This window comes from Pezoporus occidentalis, unplaced genomic scaffold (genome assembly GCF_034315485.1).
Source record: "Pezoporus occidentalis ecotype Australia unplaced genomic scaffold, CSIRO_AGI_Poc_V1 ctg173, whole genome shotgun sequence".
NCBI lineage: Eukaryota > Metazoa > Chordata > Aves > Psittaciformes > Psittacidae > Pezoporus > Pezoporus occidentalis.
Genome location: NW_026913565.1, coordinates 886,730 through 909,901, shown reverse-complemented (window position 1 = coordinate 909,901; position 23,172 = coordinate 886,730). Strand labels below are relative to the sequence as shown.

Genomic DNA, 23,172 nt, shown 5'->3' with positions numbered 1-23,172 from the left:
AGCAATTGTTCATTTAGCAAATTCAGCACTCTACTTTAAAAGAAAGTTGAAGCATGAGCTTTACACAAAAACAGTAGCTTATTCAAATGTTTAGTAGTTTCTGAAGCCAGTGGCAAAATATTTAGAAAGCCTAAGACTGAATTAAAATTTGTTTTCAAAAAATTAAAATATTCATAAGCAATATTTAAATAACCTTATTATTTAAAAGTATATTATTTCATCCTTTTTGATGAAATATTTACCACAAAGTGTATGTTTCGTACAATGCCATCATCAGATTAATGTCAAAGGAAACATAAAACATGAAACTTTCTTAAAACAATTGTTAAATATGAAATTGGTCACTTGGCACATACTCAACTGTTTAGACAAAAAAATGCATTTAACTCCAAAAACCTCAGAAGGACTTGCATCCAAATACTCCTAAAACGAACTGGATGTCCTATTTAATGGGGTATATACAGCATACAGTACTATTCTACAATAAGCCATTAAAAACTATTTATCAAAACCATAAAGATATATTCAATTGTGGATATAATACCAAAGTATCAATCTTATCTTGACCCTATTTAAGACAGGAGAAGACAACTTACGGGTACAATTCTGAAAGCTGCTGAGCTATGTTATAAGCTGTGGGGTCCCTGTCCAGTGCATATATCGTGATGTTGCTTGCTTTCTCTAGAAGAGCTGTAGTGTGACCGCCGGCTCCAAACGTCATGTCAAGGAAATGCTGCTGAATGAAAGAGACAACACCTTTACCTTTCAACCACAATAATAATAATAAAAAATGTTTGTTGATTTAAAGCTTCTTTTGCTGATTTCCTCACATGGAAGAAAATATACCATTCAATATAGTCACACTGCAGGAAGTCTCAACAGAAGGAAAGGAGAAGCAGAAGGAAAGCTGAGATAAAAACTCTGGAAAGGTGAACACTACTCTTCTGGCTATGTGCTTTCTGTAGGTTCATTCTAAGGGTTTCTGTAGTCAGAGTCCATATGACCAAGAGGCTTTGTTCCTGAAACTTTCCTAAGAAACAATGACTTGGGAAACAGTCATCCCCCTTGAACCAAGGCACTTTGACTCCATAAACAGGAGAAACAAGAAAATTAGGTAGAACTTAATGCTGGTTTAAGTCTTTATCTGCAAAATAGCAGGACTGTTTCTAGAAGCTGTCCCATGCACCTTTCTCCTTTGGCCTTTGTTAAGTATGACAACACTCAACAGCTTAAAAGGCAAGAACTATATTGTTAACAGAAATAACAGGCTCTTCACTTAGCAATGAAGAGGTTGCATGACTGCAGTTCCACTTATAAAATATTTCCTTTCAAATTACTAAAAAAGTATCTATAATTCTATACCATAGGGAAAACATACTGAAGTTTAGAAAGCGACAGAATTTTACTGGTTTATAACTGCATTTAAAACCAAAGTAGGAATGTGACTAAACAGCATTTTCTCTAGTTTCTGCATCTCTGAATTGCCATAAATCCTTCCTCTAGGTTCATTTAACTGACCTCCCTTGATTAGGGGAAACAGCAGACACCACGCAAGCTAGACTGGAACAACAAAATTCTCCACACCCTTCAGTACCCATTTCTGGTTGGGCTTTTTCTAAATCCTCAAATTACTTTTTGTGTGTGAAACAGTTTTTGAAGACCACTTAACAAGTGCAATCATATTAGATAGAAATTAATGTGAACTAAACTTACTGACAAAGTCTACACACCCTAAGTTAAGCACCTACACACCTAAAGGTAAGCACCTTTTAAGGGAAATTTTGTTACTTATCTCTTGAAAGAATTAAGACTCAACCATAAAATCCCTTTGGATAAAAACAGAAATTTAAAGGCAGTGAAGACAGACACAAACATTATTCAAGAAACAGGTTTTAGGATTTCCATTAAAAAGCCTTTATTTATGTTCTCTATCATAAAAAACCTGAATATTTATGAAAAGAATAATAATACAACTCTAATGTGGTTATGAGTGCAAGTTATGATCCTAAACCTATGCTCTAAAAGCAGACCTCTCCTATAATATTTCACAAAGAAAAAAAACTGAGTTGGCTCATCATCCAATATTAAATTGTACCACTCATAGAAAGAAATAAAGAATGACACAGATTATTTTTTTTAAGCAGAAGACAAAATTACATTACAGAGGATATGATATTCATATTATATAAATGCTCCCACTATTTAATTAAGGATTCTGATTTATCTTCTGCCATAAACCCAAAGTATATTCACTGAAACCAATTTATAAGCACAAAACTGAAACAGTCAAAAAAGTATGGGTATTTTTAAAAGACAACTAACCACAAGAATTTAACTAGGTTCTGAAAATACATACATTAAAAATTCCAAGTACTGATAACATACTTTGTCTGTAAGCTCTGACATTATCACTGTTGATCAGATTCAGAGAACCTCTCTCGTGACAGAGGCTCCATTCAGTATGGGATTTTTCTGCACTGTACTGTTACTTCTGATAACCTTGTAAAAATCCAGTACTGGCTATTAAGTGGGCTATTAATTACAAAAATTTGTATTCTCTCTCCTAAATGAAAATTACTAACATAAAAGTGTAGTTGTTAACTCTGAATCTAGCAAAAATTAACATAAAATCTACAAAACATGCAAATCCTCTTAAATTACTCTTAAAATTTCCAAGAAATGTCTGATATTCTATGATTTCTACTCAAGTTATTTCCACTTTATCCTTACTAGAAGTAAGGTACGTGAGCCATAAACAGACATTTCACTTTAATCTGCCATTTCTGTAGATAAAGCCCTTCAGGAAAATGTGAAACAACAGCAGAAAATTAAAACAACCTTTTTGTTTCTTGCATAGGATTAACCCACTTGGAAATGTGGTCACACCAGTCTCAAGTGTCAATTAGGATTGCACTTATTCTGCAACAACATGAAACAATCAAAACCAAAATTACATCATAATTCCTCTTGCAAAAAGTGAGTTTAATCAATGTGAGTAACATCTTCTGTGTTGGGTTTGGTTGTCTCAGCTGTCCTCACACACATCTATCTGCCTCTACTTCCACTAATTTCAACTTTGATAAATTTTAAGCTTGGTAAACCCCTTATAAATAATGAATATTAATGAACCATATAGCAGATCTTAAAAATAAATGCTAGTAGTGCAATAAGTGCTAGTAGAAAGAAGAATAGAAAGGATAAAGCTCACTGTACCATGATATAGTTACAAGCTCTCAATATTGTGACAGCATCAAAAAGTTTCAGTTAAGAATTAATGCAAGCATTCACTGTGAATAATCACATGCTCATCAAATTATTCTGCCCTTTCTGGAAGAACCAACACAAACCAACCAAACCTTTAAGCAACAGTAGAAAATTGTAATGTGATCTTTAAACTGGAAGCACTACACAGAAGAGGATACAGCTCTGATTTGAGCACAAGTGGCTGAAGGAGTGAATACATAGCACTGGATCAAATACTGTATCACCAGCATTAACAGAATAGGCTGAAGCGGTTTTGGCCTCCTAGCAAACCTAATTAAGGCTACATTAAGTATATTTTGATATATTCCTGTAAGGTAGTCCTTCCATGGAAAATCTCTGAACTGAACAGATATACATGCCTGAACTAGCAAGCAAGTACTCATACAGATGCCTCACAATCTACCTGTTCCACTCAAAAGCAACACTTTGCACCAAGAACCTAAATAAATAAATAAATAAATAAATAAATAAATAAATGAATGAATAAAAACACCTTAAGCTATCAAATAATTTTATTATTAACAACTATTTTGGAGCATTGATCACATTTTCAATAACCCACTTTACTATACTGTTTCGTAATACGTTTTTTATACATTCCATTCGTCTTTCATGTCTTAAATAAAAGATGCTTCAGTTTTTCTTCCTTTTTCTCTTTTGTCTAGTAGTTTTCAATCAAATAAAATTAAATGACATTTTATCCTCCTGGTCCTATAAATACCGGAAAAGATTATTACATGAATTCCTCCTGCAGTGACTCACTGTTCCATTGTTAAGTTATGATAGCCCCAGCAGAGTTCCCCTTGAGAATTTTCTAATCAGTTTGTGACTCTGCATTTTAGAACCATTTCACTCCTTCACGACATATAGATAGAAACAAACAAAAACTTTATAGTCTTCATTTACAACTAGCTCTAAGATCAAGATACAAAAGTTCATCTTCCTCATTTTTGTATATGAGACTTTTCACTGACAAGCTGCTGTCTAATAAATACCTTTTAGGCACTTCATTTTGCCTGTGATTATGTTCCACAGCTAAAAAGGTTACTCCACCATACCTGGTAGCCTTTGCAATTACTTTTCCTTTACTATGTAGCAAAAAGAGATTGCAGAACTTATACAAAATCGTAACTCAAACATGACACAAATTGAAACTACAGGAGACTTACTTTAAAAACATGTAAATCACCAGTTTGTCATTAGCTCCAGTAATTTCTAGTCTCTGCTTGCTTTCTTTATTAAATACAAGAACTTTGCCATGTTCTTGAAGTAATTTGATCCTTTAATGTGCAACTTTATTTTCTGCTACTAACCGTAATTCTTTCAAGCACTTGATGGTAGTCAGCCGATCTGTCACTAAACATTTTTTCTTTCTCTTGCAACCCGGACATAGCCTCAAACAGGTCCATGACAAACCGTACAAAAATCTCAATATTCAAGACATACTGAGTTGGAATATAGTACATGAAGGAGCATGCAAAACAGTCTTCTATCACAGGCCTTTTCCACCATTGCCCATATGACAGACTTCTGTTCACCTTTTGGTCTAGGCAACCTTTGTCTCAGCTTCTTCATGCTTATACAACATCCAAAGATCATTATTATGCTGTGATTAACTAATACACACAAAGCATTCCCCATGGCTCTTTCCAACAGACAACATTAATTCCTTCTAAATACCAAGAGCCTGTTATGCCCTAAAAATGACCTTGGACTGCATTATTTTTAACTCAACCTCCACTTCTTCTATTAAAAACCCCCAAACTATATTGTTAATGACCATCCTCTTGGCCTTCAGCAAGTACTATCACCTGAAACACCTTAACCCCAAATTCACTAAAGGAGAAAAAAAAAAAAAACAAAAAAAACACCAAAACTTATCAATCCCAAATCAATCTTCCTGGGAAAATGCAGTTCCTTTCTCCAGCCCCATTTCCCACTTCATCCAAATACTTAACAGACACTCACAGAAGGGACAACTGTACAGTTATTCCCCTCGGATGCTCCTGAATCACATTGTTGGTGGTTTTCTCTTCTTGTGTAAAGAAATCTGTCTTTAAGTGGCAATCATTCAAGTACAGCAGGATAAGGTACTGAGCACATTTTGCAGTACCCTTCAGAGTGCATTTGTTGGAGTATCCTCTTCACAAATTAAATGTTCATCAGACCCATCAAACACACCATGAGGTAATCAGTTAGAATGCAACGAAGACAGCTATCATGCCAGTCAAACAGAACAGCAAGCGGCCATGGGAAGAAAAACTGGTGCTACATATATTACAATGCATGATCTCTATACAATATAGAAGCAACTCACCTTCTAATTTGCAATATATGTATCAAAAATTGTTCAAATTTACTTTTAAGAGGAAAATGTTACTCAATAGTAACCCAAAATAAGGGAGAATCCTACTTAGTCACCTCTTTCAGCTATCAGAAGGACATACTCACTGACTTGCAAGAAAGCAAGTCAAGAGTCGTGCTGATCCTGGAATAGAAAACAATGTGAATGTAAATTTTAAAATATGAGCAGAAGAAAAAATTAGCTTGGAGAAACCACAAACTTGGACAGTACCTTACCAATACTATACATGAATACTCTTTTAAGTGATACATGCCCAATGGAGGGCTTCCCACCCAAAACTGAGCTTCACAAATGATAAACTAGAATCACAGAACTTTCCCGTGGGAGTTAAATGAAAGAAATATATCCAAAATCCCTGCTGCCATGGCAGAGAACACAACTTGTCCCAACAGCTCCTCACCCTCCATGTTCAGTCTTCTGGAATAAAAGTCAGGAGTTAGAAAGAATAACAATTATGAAATCAGCACCTTTTCAGTGCCATCATAATATATTTGCTTTGAAAGTAAATGGTACTCTCCACAATTTTTTACAGGCTTGAAAAAAAAAAAAAAATCACCAGAATGCCAGTGTATTTGAAACAAACTTTGTAAAGAAAAAAGGGAAGAACAACTATCCAGCACCCAAACTATGCTTTCTACCTTTTCAACTCATTAGAAGAGCAGAAAATGCCTGGTATCTACTGATGAAGACAGATAAATAATACAGAGAAAGACTCATGCAACTGAGGCATCAAACATCAAAATAACAATCCTTCTTGACCTACTGTTATACTGGATATTCTAACAATAAGTTCACAGAAATAAATGGCTATGGAATTAGAGCAATAGCATATTTTGACGTTACTAAAGCCACCATCCACAAGCGTATTCCAAGCCAATCACGACTAGGTCATGGCACTTCTCTTTGCTTTCACTGATCTTTCTTAGTGGGATGACAAGCCAGTATTTGTCACAGTAATGTAGTTTCTATATTTGAAATACGTGCTAGTGTTTTCTTGTAAATGCAGAGAAGGTCAAACTACTAGTACGCTTTTATTTTGAGCAGAGATGTTTGTTAAGGCTAACAATATTTCATCACTGCATCACCAGGCACTGTTGGTAGGTATCAAAGTACTTTTATTTCTATCTATTCCATTGCTTGGCGGAAAAAAAAAATCCCAAGAGCAAAAAAGCAGTATCATAAACAAAATAATCAACACATTGCTAGATGCTTTTTGTTTCTTCATCCTCCTGGTGTTTCTATGATGATTCATGCTCTTTAAACTTGTCTGAATTTCTTTATCACACAACTTATCTTCCACTCTGCTGTATTTTTAAAATATCAGCTCTAAGTGCATTGAAACATAAATATACCTGACCTCTTGTTCAAACATCTTGACTTTGCCACAGTTTACCATTTGAATACACTATAATACAACTATTTCATATACATGTAAGGAGAATAACAAACTGAGCTGAAGTGGGGAGCAGTGACAAGGAAGTCTATAGGAATCATTTGCTAGCAATGTTTTTTTTGTTTTTTTTTTTAAAGGAATAGTTTATCTGCTGTGTGTTTTTATTTCCACATTTTTCACAACTAATCACTGCAAAGGTAGGAATTAATATATACATTTTAAAAATAACTACTGGAGTACATACAGGCTATTCTTTGGGTACAGACTTTTCTTTCCCTTCTGCAAAGCTCAAAACTCACCAGCTCAAAACTGAAAATTAATGCTGACTGATGGCCTTTGTTAATACCAACCTCACTGAAGCTATAGTTTCAATAAACAAACAGAAAATTAATCAGAAGTACAAAAGAGATGCTAAGGAGGAAAACTATATATGTATTTCCTTCCAGCTTCTAAATGTATTTCCTTCCAGCTTCTAAAAGTAGGGACTCTGTTCTACCACAATACAACACAGAACTTAAACTTCCTACAGAAGAGGATGGTGATTCACCACAGAGACTGCAAATCCTATTCCAGCCAATAGGCTTAACCAGGAATGCCCAAAATCCTAAATGGGCTTCTCTTAGGAGACAGCAAGAAACACGAGGAGGCAACCTTCCCAAAACCACGTCCATCCTCTATAGAGAATTACAACACGTTAAGGTTGGTATGCATGGAATGAATGGAAACCTCAGGTGCAAATAGATCTATTCTGACCCCCACAGACTATCACTAAGAACACCACCAGTAAATACTGATATATATATATACATATACACATTTCTAGCTGCATGAAGAACTATGATTTGAAAAATTTAACAAAACTTACTAATTTTAGAACTGTTCTGCTTTGCAGTCTCCTTCCCAGATAGTAGTAGTAATTGATGAGAACAAATAAATATGGTTCATCATCTTCCAACTCATTTTCTGAATTTCAATAAAAGACCAATTACTACTTCAGTGTATGAACAAGTATTTTTCCTCCAAAAATACATTTGATCAATATGACACAAGACAGGAGAAAAGGTTCTTTTGCTCTCAAATCTGTGATACTCACCAGAATTAAATTATAAACATTTCATACAGGCCTTTCTAACAGCAGTTCTGACATTCTTTGGTACACAGTAAAAAAGTTCAGCACAGTAAAAAAGTATCAGTACATTGTTGAGGTTTCTCTTCAATTACACTTTTTAATTCAACAAAATGTTTTACAGTAAGAGATTACTGTGATGGTCCTCATAAACCCCAGAAATTTATGGCCATATTCAAGTGCCTTAATTTTAAGGTAATTGTAAAAGTGTCAAGAAACAGAAATCTATTCAGAAAAGAAAAAACAATTCTATCCTACTTGAAATAAGCTTCCCGTATTGCAACATGCAGCAACATAGTACATTTCTGTTCCTAAAATTATAATTAATTTCTTTTTGAATACTCTTTTTAATGCACAGGAGAAACAGAGAGCCTTTATAGATTACCCTTCCCAGTAGTACATGAATATCAATGAACAGTAAAAAATACATATATATTCAGTAATTTTACATAATGCATAGTCCTAGCTTTCTAATCAATAAAGATTACACTAATCCATTTTGTCCAAATTAATTTAAAACTTACGTTAAACCCCTTTTGTTCTGCAAATATTAAACTATGTATGTACATGCATTTCTGCATAACAAAAATTAACTCAGGTGGCAGAAGCTGGACAAGCACCTGCCATGGAGTTCTAAAGGTCAGCCTGCCCTCGTACCTTAACGTGGCAAGGAGATAGTTCCCTATAAATCAGTTAAGCTATTACTGGGACCAACACAGTGTATTCCCACACTACCAAAACCTCATTATATATATATACCCCATGTTATGGAATGTGATTTTTAATTAAGGAAAAGATAATTATCCTGAGATAAAATTATGTTCCAACTCTGATGCTCTCATAAGAAACTGAATGGATGGAAACAAAATCTGTTCTGTGCAGCTATTCTAGATGAATATAGAAAAGTCTTGGTTTGGCTGTTTTTCTTCACACCAGTATCTGATCCAAACCTTATTTGCTGCTGAAATTGTTCACCAAAAGAAGGACATAAACAGTACATTTCTCCTACCTTCCTCCTCCATGTCACCTTCTTAGCATGCATAACTCAAGCCTATAAGCATCATTTCGACAAACTGTTGATTTTTAATCAAATTATGGCAGTGCAGATATTATCCCATACAATTCTCAAAACACAATCATGTTAAAAATACTGGTTTGGTATGCCAAATACAGTAATGGAAAAGGCAAACTTACCATATTTTTGTATTTCTTTGGAATTTTTACATTACGGAAAAAAAAAACAAACAACCAAAACAAACCATTTCATCTGAACACTTACATATTTAACATTTGCACTTCTCATAGCACTTGCTTTAATCCACTAAATATATTGTCAATATTTTTTTATGCTAAAGCAAACAACCATTGTGTCATCTTCCTTCACACATGGACTGTGACCCTTCTCAAAGAAATTTTAAGATAAGCATCTGCAAAGAACAGCAAAACTTCTAATATGAGCCTACAAGATATTATTTGAGGTACACACAGAAAACTGTTCTGCAGCTCATCATGTTCAAAGCCACATGTCAACATCTCCTCGAGTTGTTTTGACAGATCATGTTTATGACCAAGTATAATGAAAAAATTAAATTTAGGACTGTCTTTCCTAAACACATGTGCTGAACAACACAGTCCAGAAAATGGTAACAACCAGCAGGAAGCAAAACTTTCATTTTGTAAGAATTCAGAAGGCACGGTTGAGGTATAACTTTGCCAGAGTCAAAAAGGAAGTGATTTCACATCTCTTACATAGAGTTCATTTCAATTTCAGGTATTACTTTGCATTTTAACCTATTCTTATAATTACTTATGAAATTACAATGATCACTGCGTACAGCAAATAAAAGAATATAGTTTAAAAGGAGCTTTGAACTGTTTGTCTTAGGTTACTGTGAACATATTTACATAATAAAAAAATGAAAAGTGTTTCTTTAAAAACTTATTTACAAAGAAACAAAGTTATTAATTGGAATGCCATTGTAAATTCGCAGATGGATAAAGTCAGTTACACCATCTCAGTTCCACAGAACAATCCAAAATGTCGGCATTGACTTTGGAACTTCTTATTATGGTAACAAACAATCTATTCAAAAGACACTAATGGAAGTGGGATCACTTTTCATCTGAAAGATATATGGAGTGTTTTTCCTGTCAAATGAAGTTCATGGCTGCACTCAATTTACAACTCTGATCAGACTAACATGCTTAAAGTCCTACAACGTGTAATAATCTCACAAATGCTCACCCATCATTAGATAATAATTATGTAGCTTTGTAACATTACAAATAATAATCTCATAACTGTTTTTCTGTAATTGCGCCATTATATGAAAATAACCCCGTGCGAATATATGCTCAATTTTGTTTTGAGCTTAACACAGGAAAAAAAAAAATTAAAAGAGAAAACACGCAAACAAACTCTAATAAAACCCCATGGAATTCTCCAGCAGAAAACAAAATCTCCTTGAAAAATTATGTATTTTTATTATTCACCTTTGGTTGAAGTGTAACCACAAGACCATAAGTTAGTGCAGCTAGTAATTCAACTGCATTATGAATGGAAGTTGTTGCTGTTAAGAAGAGTAACTTACCTTCAACATCAAAAAATATACTCATCCAAACTCTATCACTACTTTTCTCTTTGTAGTATTTTTCCATATAATATTCCCTACTGGTTAATTCATGGAGTTACATGTTATCCAATACATTATTATTCTAGAAAAGAAGGTCAAAAGATAGTGATCTGAGAAGAATCTCCCATTTGGTTTTGACATTATTCATACAATAAGCTTATTAACGTTTTTTCCAGTAACTAACTCAGCAAGTTCTCTCCTTCTCTGAGCTAGTCCTTAATTTCAGTCTTCGTCACTCAGATGTGAACACATTAAAATGAGGTTTCTGAAACTCACCATCCAAAGGTTAACGTTTTAATTATACATGCAGAAACCCGAAGTAACATGGCATTTGTGATCTGTTAGGAAACATTAGCTTCCAAACATCATGAAGCACTACATTTTCTACAAACTATGTAAACAGAAGTTCAATTTCATAAGAAAGGTATGAGAAAAGAAAAACAAAGCAAAAAAAAACCCAACCATAATATTTTGCATGCTCCCTCCCAAGACAAATCCACACTATTATCCTATTGGATAGAACTGGAAACACATGATGCTTATTTACATACTCTGAACAATGTTACAGAATCATAGAGTGGTTTGGGTAGGAAGGGACCCTTCCAACTAGACCACACTGCTCTTAGCCCCATCCAACCTGGCCTTGAACACTCAGAGAATTGAAGTCCTCATCATAGTATGCAAAGGCCACAGTGTCGTCCTTTGGTCCCTTCATCTGTCATTACCAGTTATTTCAATTGTTCGAAACGGACGTGTGCTCTGGGGTGTTTTTTTATTTTTTAGCCCTCCCCATGGAACTGGGCAGAAGCAAGTCAATATGATTAACAGAACTGATTTTGTTCTTTAGGATACTGAAGCTCAGCTGACTTGCAAATTAAACATATTCTATAGCTATTTCTCTTTTTTAAAAAGAAAAAGGTTTATAAAGCAAAATCAGGCTATTTATATTTCCATATTTCACCAGGATTAATAGACAACATTGTCCTCCACCTGCACTATGCTATATGTTTTTTCTCAAAGACAGCAGTACTTAAGAACTGTGGGCTCGAGGCATGTTCAGTAAAACATGACATATTACCAGCTTTCCTTCTAATACTAGTGAACCCAGGCTCTGTTACTTCAGCTCTAGGATCAGCATATTTCTTTGAAAAGGTCATGCCTGCCAACTATCTGCTTCCTGCTCAGGATATGAACAGTTCAGGACAAAGCTCGAAAGGAATGCAATGCAGAGTTGCCAAAAGTACCCTGCAATTTAGATTCTTTTCTATTGGCAGATTGTTGGGTTGATGAGCAGAATAAATCATTAGAAGCAGAGTTTGAACAACTGTGCAAAGGTATATACCCTTATCACACCAGTTCACCTTAACCTATGAAGCACCATTTGCTTCCATAACACAGGCAAGTCAAACACCATGCTGATAATGCCTCATTTAGATACTGCAAGAATGTAGGCTAAGTGTTATCAAAAAGCACAGACCGCTGCATAAGATGCACTGTCAAGGGACTGTCTGTAGCAACAAACACCACTGTGCTGAAGGCTAGCATACCCTAAAAGCCACATGAATCCAGGCATCTCCAGACCTTGGCTGATGCTATATACCTTGACCGGATGCTAATTAGGTATGCTACTATTACGATGTATTAAAAGATTTTGCATGCCATGACATAATACTATTTTTGCATATGTCATTTTTGTATTGTGTTGATCAACCAAACCTTGTTCCAGTCATTTCAAGATTTACTAGTATCTAAACAAATCACATAAAAGGCTATATGAATAGAGACTCACCAGAAATCAGGTTCAAGGATTAGACCATCAGCCTTGTTTACAATGCTTTTTAGAAAGAGAAATGTGCTGGCTCAAATTCCTACTTTATATTACAGCAATACTGCAGTATGGCAACAACAATATTAGTAAAGTTTATCCTTACAATTCATGAAAACAGTCATTGCTAAACAGACGTAAGCTTCTGCTCGCTTCAGTCTTACAACTGACAGCCTAAAGCCAATACAAATATTTTCTGTAAATCACTTGGTTCCAACACATTTCAGTGTCCTTTCTAGAAATCTTCCATTACTTTTTAGCAGAAATAATTTCTGCCTGAAGAGGGAAAAGGTCAAATGTGAAGTGGCAAGGAAAGATGAGACACTGCTACTGAGAATGCAGGTTACATTAGTCATCTTTTCATGAAATTAGTACAGTATTTTGGGAACAGGGTAAAATTCAGCCATGTTTTTATGAAATACTAAAAAATATTCACAAATAGTTGATTCAGTTTTTTATTTTACATTCAAATATCTCAGAGTTACTTACAATAAGAGATTTCTTTAAAAATACTTTTGTAATTTTGTAGCATGTTTTACAGCAATTGTTTTCCATACTGTGAAAAATCCCTATGGAGTTACTTACCAAGTGAGTGACTATCTTACTGTAGCTAAACATAGCTACTCTAAACCAAGCAACAAACACCGAACATTTTTCAGTAATTAGAAACACAGTGCTACTAAACTTTATAGAGCAGAGAAGATTTAATGACCTCCAACACACCGTAACTGGAGATGCTCATATTCTCATTTAGTATGCAGGTACAATACACTAATACATAATTAAAGAACAGGCAGTTACTGATTTATATTTATGTGAGATCAGCTTTACAAAAAGGAACATCTGAAGTAGACTCACAGGCAATTAAAACCAGATTAATTTCCTAACACATATATAAGTGTAAACTCCTAGTGAGAACAGTAAGACTTATCATTTACTTTAATACTCTTTATTACATTAACACAGCAATCAAAACAAAATACAGAAAAATCCTGTCACTCACCACCAGCAAAAATAATTAGCATAAAAACCTTGTAGAACTATACAGTTTTCACATAATTCATTTATTACAGAAGGCACCCACTCTGCCCTTCAGAGCATATAATCGAACACCAGGAACTTCCAACCACCTGTGGAAGCTCTTCATGCAACTGATTCAATAGTAGTGCAAGAAATCTTAATCAGCAACATATAATTATAGTGATAAAACATGTTTCAAGTGTTGACATAAGTGACTGAAAAAACATGTATCCACAATGTAGTCTGAACAAGTGTCTCTTTACTTCCTTTTTAAGGCAAAAAACATTCTCAATTGTGTATTTTAATATAACATGCCGTGCTGGAAATGACTGAATACAATGTCATGACTAAATAAAGCAAATTCTCTTTTTGGGGAGGTATTATTTTTAAAGACAAGATGTTCAACTGTCAACTCCAAAAAGAATAGAGGAGTGCTAAGAACATAATAAACTATATTTTACATTGAAGTTGTTAAACTAACTGTGTGCATTTCAACATAACAGTATAGCCAGACAAAAGCTGGAAGATGCAGCAGACCAAATTCTTCTCTTTCTGACAACACTCTCTGTTTACAAAGTAAGTACTACCTGTGGCAGCATGTTACAAAATGAAGGGCTGGTTTGGCTTACCTTTCTTAGCTCTCACTGGCTAAAAAAAAGAAGCACAGATAGATCACGTCTAACTTTACCTAGATTACTGCATGTAACAGTAGCCACTTCTAATACAGCATTAGTTTGAAACACAAACGGGAGCAATGCTACTCAAAATGCTACTCTCCATGTAAAAAAAATGCTTTATAAATCCCTGCAAATACACAGAAAATAAGAGAGCTTTTATCACGAGAAGACAGACTGTAAATACAGGAAGCTTTCTTGCTCCCCTTTGTCTATTATTTATTGCCTGCAAACAATTTGGTTTACTCACTTTTGCTATAATCACGCTTGCATGCCATGATCATTTATTAGAGGCCAAAGGAATTACCATTAGCACAGCTCATTTGCTTTATGAACTGTACACACATACAATACAGTTCCTTTGAAAAGAACTTCTTATCTAACAAGACAAGATCAAATGAGTGTGACAACAGTAAGAAAGGCCATACAGATAACAGTAACAATTCCATGTAATTACATAGATTAGTAGTCATCTCCCTCTGAGCAAAGCAATTAAACACATGTTTATCTTGAGACATAGTTTCATTTACCTCCAAGGGACTATTTATGGATTTAATGTTATGAGCATTGCCTAGAGTGCTTAGCTGGCTCCACATCAACATGCACAACTAGATGGGGCTGTTAGTTTCACAATTGCTAGCTTCATCGTGCATTTCCATCCAAAAGTTAGTTGCACAAGAAAAAAAAACTTAAAAAGCAATTATAACTTTGAATCCTCTCTTTCCCAAGCAGAACCTGAGGCACCAAAACTCTCCTTGGATCTAGCTCTCTACACATTCCAGCCTGTTGAGCTCCTCAAGACATCATCATCATGGCTTGACTTCGTGAATGAAGATTTGGGAAGGGCTTTACCCACACTTACTACAAGCACGCTGATGACTAAAAAGGCCAATGTGGGATAGGCAAATCCGGTTGCAAAAGCACAGCAAAAGGTCTCCTTGGGTGGTATAGGCGGGGCGCGATTCTTTCTACGTTGTCCTTTCTCCTCGAGACTAGTTCTGTGTGAGTTCTCAAAGGAGACAACAGCATTATGTATGGTGTGTCTCCAAGTCTCCCGATTTGAGGCCAAGGTGGACCACTGATGGCAGTCAATATGACCAAGGCTAAGGTATTGTTTCAGGGAGTCCTTATATCTCTTCTTTGGGGCACTTCTCTTGCGGCAATCAGTGGCAAGTTCACCGTAAAACACAATCTTAGGGAAGCGATGATCCTTCATCCTAGAGACGTGCCCTGCCCAGCACAGCTGCAATTTCAGCAATATGGCCTTGATACTGGTGACCCCTGCCTGTTCAAGGACAGTAACACTTGACACATAGTCCAATGAATGTTTAGAATTGTACAGAGGCAGCGCTGATGAAAGCGTTCAAGGAGTCGCAGGTAATGGCGGTAGATAACCCATGATTCAGACCCATATAAGAGTAGACAGCACAATGGCTCTATAGACACTAATCTTTGTACTTTTCTTCAGGTGTTTATTGCACCAGACTCTTTTATGGAGTTTTCCGAAGGCTCTATATGCCTTTGCTACTCTGTTGTCTATCTCTTTGTCAATCATGGCATCCAAGGAAACAATGCTTCCCAGGTAGCTGAACTGCTGAACTGACTTAAGCTCTGACTCACCAGTGGTAATGTGGAGATGATGATAATCTTCTTGTGGTGCAGGTTGGTAGAGAGCTACTGTCTTCTTCAAGCTGACTTCCAGCCCAAAAAGCTCAGCCACCTCTGCAAAGCAAGATGTTAAATGCTGCAGAGCTGCTTTTGTGTGGGCAACAAGGGTGGCATTGTCAGCAAAAAGCAGTTCATGGACAAGATGATTTAGGGTCTTGTGTGGGCCTTCAGTCACCTTAGATTGAATAGGCTCCCATAAGTACGATATCGAATATAAATGCAGTTTTGTTCGTCAAGGTCTACAGTAGCCCTTTGGAGCATCACGCTGAAGAAGACTGTGAATAAAGTTGGTGTGAGAACACAACCTTGTTTCACACCATTGGTTGTTGGGAAGGGCTCAGAGAGTGCATCTCCATACCTGACTTGCCCTTGCTGATCCTCAGGTAACAGAATAATCATTTGAGGGGACAACCTAATCGTTCCAAGATCAGCCACAGGCCTTTTCTGCTCACAGTGTCAAAAACTTTGGTGAGGTCAGCGAAAGTTACATAGAGCCCCTTATTCTGTTCTCTACACTTTTCTTGCAGTTGTCTGAGAACAAATACCATGTCTGTGGTAATTCTATTAGCTCTGAAACTACACTGACTTTCAGGCAAAAGTTCTTCTGTGATAGTGGGTACTAGTCTGTTCAACAGTATTCTGGCAAGAATTTTTCCAGCAATGGAGAGCAGAGTTATACCTCAGTAGCTTGAGCAGTCTGACTTTACACCTTTTTTCTTATACAGAGTGATGATGACTGCATCATGAAAATCTGATGATAATTTACCTTGTCCCCAACAGCACACAACTAGCTCATGAAATTTAGCATGAAGTGCTTGGCCTCTGTGCTTCCAGATTTTGGGTGGGATTCCGTCGACACCAGCTGCCTTGCCAGTTTTCACCTGCTGTACAGCCTTAAGAGTCTCTCCCGTGGTAGGGGCTAAATCCAATTCATTTTTCACCGGATGTTGTAAAATGTGCTGGATTCCTTCACCTTGGATTATACCGTTAGCACTAAAGAGTGTTTGAAAATGTTCAGACCAATGATTCAGGATGGAGATTTTACCTGTAAGAAGCGTTTGGCCACCTACACTAAGTAAGGGGCTTTGAACCTGAAATGTGGGTCCATACACTGCTTTCAGAGCCTCACAGAATCATCTGTGGTCACCCAAATCTGCACATAATTGAGTCTTTTCTGCTAGGCTGAGTCACCACTTGTTCTGGATGTCTCAAAGCTTCTGTTGGAGTTTGCTACATGCAAGACGAAAGCCTGCTTTTCTTACATGGCAAGGTGGCTGAGCTAGGTGTGCTTGATAGCAGATCTCTTCTTTGTCAGTAATTCCTGGACTTCCTGGTTGTTATTGTCAAACCAGTCTTTGTTTTTCTTTAAGGAAAACCCAAAGGATTCTACGGAGGACTGCAGGATGCTATTTTTAATATGTTGCCAAAGCACTTCAGGAGAAGAACCTATAAGATAGTCTTCAGGCCTAGTTTGAAGGCTAGCCTGAAAGCTGTCCCTCACTGCAGCTATTTGGAGATTATTAACATTGAGCCTCCTCCTTGGAATGCCATCTCTCTTAGGTTTGGGCTTGAAGTGGAAGTTAAGTTTGCAATGCACAAGGCAGTGGTCTGTCTGACATTCTGCACTAGGCATCACTCAGGTGTGACAGACATCACAAACATTTCTCTGGCGCACTAAGACATAATCAATAAGGTGCCAATGTTTAGATCAAGGATGCATCCAGGTTGTCTTCCAGCTGTCTTTCTGCTGGAAAATAGTGTTGGTGATGGTAAGCTGCTGCTCTGCACAAAACTCTAGCAAGAGGCGACCGTTATCATTGCAGCTACCAACACCGTGCTTGCCTAGTAACAACACACAGTTAACTACCCTTTTCCTACTGCCGGCTGTTGCATACACACACTTGCACTGTCCTGTATATAGCCAATCTGACAATAAGGTGCCAATACACCAGAGCAGCAGAGTTACAGAGGAGGGTGGCAGCACAAATTGGAACTACCAACATCTCAGAAATTGTACCAAAATTCACCAAAAAAAAAAAAAAAAGGCAAATTCAAGTACTATTGGTAAAACAGGAATGGGTCACAAAAATCACATAGGTACAGTTGAACAACAGTAAAGTCAGATTAGAACTTTAATGAAGATTTATTAAACCCCATCCAACTCCTAATATCTCAGCTGTTTGAGTTTTTCTAAGAGCAATGCAAAAGACAGACGTGTTTGTCACTACAGCACACAATCATGACTGTCAATTTATATATGAAACTCATTTCCATAAGAAGAATGCATAGGTCCACTTTTCCTAGCAGGATAGTATTTTATACCCATTCTGGGGAATAGTTCCTTTAAGGAAGCTGGAAAATAATCTCGTCCTGAAACACTGAGGAGTGGTATTACATCCACAAGAATCTGAAGTATACACTTCACTGAGTCCATTTTGACAAAGTCTTACATTTCTGACACTTCAGATAACCCCTTTAAATCAGCATTTTCTGTTATAAGTAAAAATTTGACAAAAATGTCTCTGCAGGATTTTAAAATACCACTAACCTATTTCAGTAGGTTAATTTTAAAAATAACCTATTTCAAAAAAGAAAGCAAGGTGTTTTTTTTTCTATTCTCCAATCCCATTCTGCTTCCTACAAGAAATCTGAAGTATCCATTTCACAACAGAAAACAGTTTTAAGGTTGATTTTAATATGATGCCTGCCTTATTGACATTTTCTGCAGAAAACATTAAAATGTTTAATTTATAATGTGGAATAAAGACTGGAGGACCTACTTCCTGTTGCTATATTAAGGAGTCTTCAAGTTTCGAATGGCATCAACTGGTGAATAACAGGTAAGAAAACTGGACCGAGTCTCATTATCAGCATTCTTTACAGGACACATCGTGGAAGGGAGGCAGTCAGTCAGTGTCACAGGTATGTCTACACTACAAAGAATTATTGGTAATTCTGCTCAAGAAGTCATGTCACACTATCAAAAAATTCTTACCCCATATCACCCCAAACTCTTAAGGCTACTTTCTACAGCATTAGTGATCAGAAATTTCATTCTTAAGTAGCTGCACAATAGCTGCTCAAGTGAGAAAAGAACAGACAGATTTCATCCTACTTTATCTATCTGCTATACTCTATCTGCTTCTATTCTATCTGGTAAAAAAAGCGTGTCACAACACAGGATAAGAAACTACAAATTTCCTCTAGAAAATCCAATCAATTTGGTACACCTTCTATTGAAAACAAACAAACAAAAAAACCCAGGGAAAATAACTAATTTTGAAACTTCTGTAAGAGTAAAGACTGTAAATCTCCACACTCCAGTAACACAGAAAAAGTGCCTCACTTAGATGAAGAGAAGGCACTTACAGACACTGCAAACTGAAGTATCCTGTGTGGGACATGAAGTAAGAGGTAAGCACAAATACATTCTCCCAGCTAAGAATATAAAAGGTCAAAACACGACACTCTAAACATGACTATAATGTAAGCCTGTTGAACTCCTAAAATATCACTGGATACAGAATCTTCACACAAACAGGTTAACACACATACAAAAAAAACCCTCACACCAGACAACTTGCAATTGCCACCAAAGTAAAATATTAACAAAATTGAAATACTGAAAGCAGTGAATGCTGTCCTGGGTTCAACAGTAGCAGTTGTTTTCCTCCTTCTTAGTAGCTGGTGCAGTGCTGTGGTTTTGACTTTCAGCCTGAGAACAACGCTGGTAACACCAGTGTTTTCAGTTGCTGCCCAGTAATGTTTACCAAGGACTTTTCTGTCTCATGCTCTGCCAGGGAGGAGGGGAAGCTGGGAGGAAGCAGAGACAGGACACCTGACCCAAACTAACCAAAGGGGTATTCCATACCACAGCACATCATGCCCACTATATAAACTGGAGGCAGCTACACGGAGGGGCTGGACTGCTGCTCAGGTCAGGCTGGGTATCTGTCAGCAGGTGGCAAGGGGGTTGCATTCTCTTCCCTTGTTATTTCCTTTATCATTATTATTATTGGTGGTAGCAGTAGTGGTTTTGTGTTATACCTTAGTTACTGGACAGCTCTTATCTCAACCCATGGGATTTACATTCTTTCCATTCTCCCCACAGTCCCTTCGGGAAGGGCAGGGAGGAAGAACAGGGGAGCGACTGAGCGGCTGCGTGGTTCTGAGTTACCGGCTAGGCTTAAACCACGACAAATGCAATGGGTATTTACATCAAAAGTTGTCAACAGAGGAATGTTGTGTTGAATGTCACCAAGAAAAGTAAGAAACAAAACACAAAGACATTTACCACGTAAATCTCTTCGAAAAGTAACATAATTTTTAGCCTTCCTGCTCTTTCAGCACTATGAAGTTCATCATGACCCAGCAGCGTGCACTTGCAGGCCAAAAATGAACCATGTGCTCGACTGCATCCCCAGAGCATGAGCGACAGGTTGAGGGAGAGGATCTGCCCCTCTACTGCGCTCTGGGGAGACTCCCCCTGCAGTCCTGCATCCAGCTCTGGGGCAACAACACAAGAGGGACATGGAACTGTTGGAGCGAGTCCAGAGGAGGTCACGGAGATGCCCCAAGGGCTGGAGCAGCTCTGCTCTGGAGCCAGGCTGAGAGAGCTGGGCTTGTTCAGCCTGGAGAAGAGAAGGCTCCAGGGAGACCTTACAGCAGCTTCCAGTGACTAAAGGGGCTACAAGAAACCTGGCGAGGGATTTTTACAAGGGCCTGTAGGGACAGGAAAAGGGGCAATGGCTTTAATCTGACAGAGAGGAGATTTAAATTAAGACATTAGGAAGAAGTTCTTTACTGTCAGGGTCATGAGGCTCTGTCACATGTTGCACAGAGAAGCACTATTCAAGGCCAGGTTGGATGGGGCTTGGAGCAACCTGGTCTAGTGCAAGGTATCCCTGCCCATGCCAGGCGGTTGGGATTAGATGAGCTTTTAGGTCCCTTCCAATCCAAACCATTCTATGCTTCTATGAACATTTGCTCCAATTTAACCACAGCCATGAAAATCTAGGTTTCAAAACTGAGATTTAGTGACTGCTTCCAGAAAGAATAGGAAAGGACAACAGGTTCCACCTTCCACATAGGCCAGCAGTACTGCAAACAAACAAACAAACAAACAAACAAGTAACCCACTACACATAACACTCCATTTTCATGTTCACTGATGTAGACAGAAGAATATGAACCCATGACAGGAGGTGATAAGCAATTTTCTAGAACATACACTATACGAATCCAGTTGCAACTGAAAAACCTGAGTGACGTCTGATTAAAGCAGAGGGAAACAAAAAACAGAAGAGCTGATGAAAACTTATTCAGTATGAAAGTCAATGCACAACATAATTCAGCCTGTCAAATCAACTGAGTGTATTCACTACTGTGATCCTTCAACCCTACAACCTCCTTAACCAGTATATGACTGTATATGCAACCATCTCTAGAATAAAAAAGGGTTGTGAAGCATGACCGGTACATAGATAGGTACATCTTTGTCGCTGACATGGACAGGAGGATTGAGTGCGCCCTCAGCAAGTCTGCCGATGACACCAAGCTGTGTGGTTCGGTTGATACCCTGGAGGGAAGGGATGCCATCCAGAGGGACCTTGACACACTTGTGAGGTGGGCTGATGCCAACCTCATGAGGTTTAACCATGACAAGTGCAAGGTGCTACACCTGCGTCAGAGCAATCCCAGGCACAGCTACAGGCTGGGCAGAGAAAAGATTCAGAGCAGCCCTGCGGAGAAGGACTCGGGGGTGTTCGTTGATGAGAAAATGAACATGAGCCAGCAGTGTGCGCCTGCAGCCCAGAAAGCCAACCATATCCTGGGCTGCATCAAAAGGAGCGTGACCAGCAGGTCGAAGGAGGTGATCCTGCCCCTTTACTCTGCTCTTGTGAGACCTCACCTGGAGTATTGTGTGCAGTTCTGGTGTCCTCAACATAAAAAGGACATGGAACTGTTGGAACAAGTCCAGAGAAGGGCCACGAGGATGATCAGGGGACTGGAGCACCTCCCGTATGAAGACAGGCTGAGAAAGTTGGGGCTGTTGAGCCTGGAGAAGAAAAGGCTGCGTGGAGACCTCATAGCAGCCTTCCAGTATCTGAAGGGGGCCTATAGGGATGCTGGAGAGGGACTCTTCATTAGAGACTGTAGTGACATGACAAGGGGTAACGGGTTAAAACTTAAACAGGTTGGATATAAGGAGGAAATTCTTTCCTGTTAGGGTGGTGAGGCACTGGAATAGGTTGCCCAGGGAGGTTGTGAATGCTCCAACCCTGGCAGTGTTCAAGGCCAGATTGGACGAGGCCTTGGGTGATACGATTTAGTGTGAGGTGTCCCTGCCCATGGCAGGGGAGTTGGAACTAGATGATCTTAAGGTCCTTTCCAACCCTAACGATTCTATGATTCTATGATTCTATAGACATGGCATGTTCTTACTAGTGTTTGCTGATAGGCATGGCTGGCCATGACGTTCAAGGCTCAGGCGCTTTACTGAGCATTAGTAATACAGAATGCCCGACCAAAAATAATGGCATTACCATTATTTGTAATTATTTACATCCTTTCACTTATAGTGTATTTCATCAAAATTATCATTCAGACATTTCTAAACATAGTTTGATAAGGTAACTAGCAACTGTGAGCTCCATCTCCTAAAACAACAGTATGGATACATTTTCTTGTGATTAAGAACCACTGTTCTACACAGCTTTTAGGACTTGCTTAGAATAATTGCATGTGCCCCTTGTATGCCACTCTTTTGATTTTAATATTTATATATTTTCATATACAACTGAAATGGAAAAACCCTAATGTAAGCAACCTGACTTGCTGAGAAAAAATACTTATCCTAAACCATGTAAGAAAATTCTTTACAAAACCATAAAAAAAACCCACACATGGCTAAGAGTAACATTCCAAGTGTCCTTCTTGCACTGTTTGTGAATTTAATTATTATAGCCTCCAAAATTATTCTAAAATTTGGTATCTTAATTGTTTCATGCCCACTAGGTGTCAAAATTTATCTTCTGGATTTTTTAAATGCCAGCTCCATCAGGTTCTAAGCACTTACTCTTGCCCGCTCAGAGTCAAGTCAACAAGACAGAATTTTTGCATAACATTTGCTGAAATCAAGTCTTAAAACTCATTATGCTCTCTACCAGCAGCCAAGAGACTAACAAATGCTTCCAAGACTGGT

General features: G+C 37.6%; 1 protein-coding gene across 3 annotated transcripts in view; it reads right to left on the bottom strand.

The window, feature by feature from the left end:
• The window catches only part of METTL15 (methyltransferase 15, mitochondrial 12S rRNA N4-cytidine), a 90,537-nt gene that overhangs the window by 48,036 nt on the left and 19,329 nt on the right, over positions 1-23,172 (bottom strand). For 2 of the 3 annotated variants that reach the window (XM_062614232.1, XM_062614229.1), the window contains exon 3: positions 597-736. In XM_062614232.1, coding sequence (XP_062470216.1) covers positions 597-736 — 140 coding nt within the window. The remainder of the gene's footprint in view (positions 1-596; positions 737-23,172) is intronic. The other variant, XM_062614231.1, reaches the window with a different exon arrangement.